Genomic DNA, 4,483 nt, shown 5'->3' with positions numbered 1-4,483 from the left:
TTCCTGCTGCTCTAGAGTAATGGACTCTCAGGCTGCCCCCGAGTTCATGCCATAGCCAATCAGCTCCTACAGAGTGGTGGGGAGAAAAGTCTCTGTTCCAGCTCCATATCAATCCCCCACTCGTGTAGTGAGGCATTTCTGTGTTGGCAAGAAAAGCCTTAGTATACTGCAGGACCATATTCAGAAAGCAGGTTTTGATGGTAATACCACCCGGGGCACAACTCGGACTTAATTTTAAGACAGAGGCTTTGCTCTGAAATCACAAAGTCCAACTCACACGTTTGGCAGTCAGTGCATTTGCATCTTAGTCCCTGAAACCATCTTCTCCAGATATTCTACTAAAGTCAAATGATCAAATGCAAAAAATAAAATAAAATTGAAGATTGGAACCAATCAGGATGTAAAATAAGGAGTGTCCTTGAGATACACTGGAAAATACATTGTGAAAGGCAAAGCCAACTGAAACTTCAGTATACTCCCTTTCCATCCTTGCTTCTTTGTCCCTCCCTACATTCAAACTTGTTATTAATTTTACTGCTCCATACCTCTTATTTACTCCATTTACAAAAATGGAAGTTAGGAAGCCATCAGCATGCTGGCACGGGGAGGGGGAGGAAATGTAGATGTACAAAAAAGCAAGAACAAACCGAGTAGAAAGAGAAGACAACAGGGCAGAGCAAGGTGGGCTGAAGGAAAAAGACATCTGAGTAAGCCTATTTAAAAGGTGGCAGAAGGGTTTCTGGAGACTAATGGCAGGCACAGCCTTTTCCAGCCTGTTAAGCTATTCTGTAACACTTCTGTGCTACAGCAAGTTTTCAAAAAGAGCTCCCCTGCACCTTAATATCTTGACCATATGCTGAATCAGGGAACTGTTCCAGACACTTACTCTTTAGCTTCTCTTGGAACTCATGTTTGCCCATCCACAGCTTTCAATTTACTTCTGGCTTTGAAGCAAAAGCAGCATTCATATGAGGAGCAGGGCTGCTCTGTTCCCAGTACCATTTCCTTTCTCTGATACTTTGCCCTAATTAAAGCTTTAATGCTCAATAGCACTGGATGGCAATGTAATGCTTACCACTCTTTCACTTTAATGCCTCAGTGGTTATTATGGTGTGCCATAAAAAGTTTCAAGAGCTGTAACTGACAAAAAGTCATCCTTTGAGGCAAACTTAGAACAACTCCCAAACTACTTAGGAAACAGGCAAATGTTGTATTCAAGATCCTACTCAGAAATTCCCTCATGGGAAATAAAAGAACACTGTTTTCTTTCAAGCCTGGTCTGCATCAGTGGGAATTTCAGCAGAGAGAAAGAAGTCAAACTGCTTTAGTTTCCTATTTTTTTAAAAAAAAAATCTGAGGACAAGGAATGGTCTCTGGAAAGCTTACAACACAAATTATAAAAATGACATTCAGGAACAAACATACTCTTCCCTCAGCTTCTTCTCAGTGTTCCAAGTTTTGTCTTCAATATTACTTTCACTGCAGTCTTATCATCTTACATTTCTTTCTCTTCTTTTTTTTTTGGGGGGGGGAGGAGAAATAATAGCAGCTTTACAAACTTCAGGTATGAGTTGGTCAGTCAAAATACAGGGAGTAGCATTAATTGTCCTGAGAGCCTCAGTCTAGTGTCAGGCAGCAAAAACTGCAGTAGTTGCCTGACATGGGGATGTTGAGGGCTGTACTATGCTATTCTTCGTTTTCACTGTACATTTGAATTGTGTGAATTGAACTGTGAAATAGGTCTTAAGAACTGCTTGTCTGGATTATACCACATTGTATCTAGGTCAGTATTTGGTTTCCAAGAGCAGCCAAGATAATACTCCTGGATGCTCCTAGCACAGAAGTGACAGCCAGCTCCTGCTTTTGAGAGACTTGCCTTTCTCAGATGGAGAACTACTGTTGTACCGTCCCAGATTCCCCAACTGAAAACATTACTGACCAACCCTGTTTTCTCCTTTGCCGCCTTTTCTTTCATAATTCTCAATGAAGAATTATTACTTCAACCAGAAGCTCTTTCTTTTGCTTCCATCCACAGGGAAGACAGATTCTACTTGTCTTTTTTAGCTTGTGGGCAACTTTTGTGATACTGACAAAGGATGGTGGGCGCAACCAAAAAATGGCTGCCTTGAGAGATGAAGCCAGTCACAAAATGGCTGCCAAATGGGGCAGTGCCAGCCCCAAAAGATCAGGGAGTTAGGTTATGTATAGCTAGTAGCTCTTCAACATTTCAGGCAGAGGAACTGTTTAACAGGATGCCTTTTAAAATTAACATTGTTTAAAAATATTTTCTTGTATACATATTGTCTTGTATACATATCAAGCTAGCTAAAAAACCCTCCCTCAGCTTGTAATGTCTTCATTTTTCATGCATATAATTGACTTAAGAGAAGTGGGGGGGAAGCTTTTTCTCCACACTTCCTCTTTACATGAGCCTTTCCCTCGTAAGCCCAGACATTTTAAACCTGCACCATGACGACTTGTAAGAACAATTGGTAATGAAGAGCTAGTGAGAGCTCTTTCATACATCTACAGTAAGAGACTTTGGACAGATTTTGATAGGAACATAAATGATTTTTGGAAACATGTACAAATTTGATATAGATTTATTATCAGCTTCCACCTGAATTATGAATAATAAAAATACATTAAAATAGGGGAGACCTGATGTCTTAGCAGACGTTCCAGTTAGTTGAATTACAAATTTAAGCCATACAGCCCAATCATGTCTAAACAGGATCAACTCCTGCTATGCTTTTAGAATACCACTCCACTATTTGCACAGGTAAAGTACTTTATATAAAGCCACTGTTGTATTATACCATAAACATTAAAAACTCAAAAAGCCCCACCTACTTTCGAAAAAACACTTTGCGGGATCCCAGGAAAAGTGCTGCTCACAGGTGCCACCCCGGGGATCCCTGAGTAATTCAGTCATGCTGAATGTGAACACAAGGGTATGGCTCCTGGAAAAATACTACATAAATAATATTAGTGACTTTAAAAAAGCAATCACATTTTCACAATAGGATCCCAAGTCTGCAGAACAAATGAACAGCAACCTATTAATATTTTGTAGACATTCCAGTACAAGCTCACCAGTTGAGCACAGACAAATTATAGCGCTCTTTCTCATCCATTTTATACACATATACTATATGTACATATCTTCACACGTTATAGGTTAACCTGCAAGTGGTGAATCAGTCCAAGAACTGGGCTTATATGGGGAGGGGCTGGGGAGAGAAGGAGAAATGAAGCACATCGGTGAAGTCTGTAGATGTACGCATGAATTCAGTAAAACATGACTTTTGAGTGGCTCAGTCCTTTGAGGCCAAACTGGCACAGAAAATAATGGGAACAGTTTCTCTTTGTGATCTACTTTAACAATGAATAATTGTATTAAGTAGCCAAGGAACTGTGTCTCTTTTTCCACTTACGCTTGAAATACAATCTTTGTTTGCAAACACACTGTAGCATTCTTTCTTTGTACTTGCAGGACTCCAACCCCATTTGGTGGGCTATTACTGAATGATGTGTACCCAGTACCTGGATTTGAGATGAATGAAGCTCAGACAGACACCATGAGCAGCTTGGAACTGATGTCGAATAGACCCAGCTTCAACAAAGTACCGCGGGGCTGGGTACAGGCCATGCCAGAATCAGACGAACTGTAACTGACATACTACTTAACACTGCTACCAGTCTCTTCTTAAGTGTCAATCCATGCTAGTCTTCCAGTTTACTGATACAGAACCCTAAGAAGAATCTCTTGAGCATAGAATAGATACCCTATGTATCCACTATAGACAGCAGCTCGTCATGACATAAACCCTTAAGCAAGCTCCCATCTAGGGCCTTCTTATACTCTTCTAATGTGGAACTGAAGTGTACAAACCACTTAATACAAAAAAATTGTCATGTTTTTGATAAGGATCCTACAGTGAAGCAAGACTAGCTGTCAAGCCGAGAACAGCAAGATGTCAGACTGAATTATTTCCAGTTTCTTTAAAGAAATGGTGCTTAAGGACTGCTCAAAAACTTACTCCCCTCCGAGAAATATGAAGCTACTGCATGTTCCAAGAAATTATGGTCTTGCCTTGTTCACAAATCAATACCAGGTTAAGACTGACACAAGCTAGATTCCCAAATCTGTTTTTTTCCTCTGAGATAAATCAAAGTTACCTGTTGTAGAAGTCACTAGCAGATTTTTGTCCACTGTAACATCAAAGTAAACTCATTAAGATTTCATAGCTATCTACTACATTTTTATCGCATGCTGTCTCCATGGTCCTCTGGAGGCTGGATACAGTTTTCCCTTCCAGATTTTAATCTCACAACCACCCTTAAGGAAGGTTAGGCTGCGGATGTGTTACTGGCTCAAGAGCACACAGCAAGTTTCATGGCCGAGTAGGGACGGTTTGCAACCACATTTTCTCTTGTATGAAAGCTGTTAAATCAAGGTCCAACTTTTAGTAGTGAGGGA

General features: G+C 40.4%; 1 protein-coding gene across 1 annotated transcript in view; it reads left to right on the top strand.

The window, feature by feature from the left end:
• The window catches only part of MYOZ3 (myozenin 3), a 22,550-nt gene extending 18,605 nt beyond the window's left edge, over nucleotides 1-3,945 (top strand). Inside the window, exon 7 of the mRNA XM_015423576.1 lies at nucleotides 3,497-3,945. Within this exon, the coding sequence (XP_015279062.1) occupies nucleotides 3,497-3,674 (178 nt within the window). The 3' untranslated portion in view covers nucleotides 3,675-3,945. The remainder of the gene's footprint in view (nucleotides 1-3,496) is intronic.
• Nucleotides 3,946-4,483: the final 538 nt, after the last annotated feature.

Source organism: Gekko japonicus, unplaced genomic scaffold (genome assembly GCF_001447785.1).
Source record: "Gekko japonicus isolate JY-2015 unplaced genomic scaffold, Gekko_japonicus_V1.1 scaffold3920, whole genome shotgun sequence".
NCBI lineage: Eukaryota > Metazoa > Chordata > Lepidosauria > Squamata > Gekkonidae > Gekko > Gekko japonicus.
This window is presented reverse-complemented; position numbering and strand designations above follow the sequence as displayed.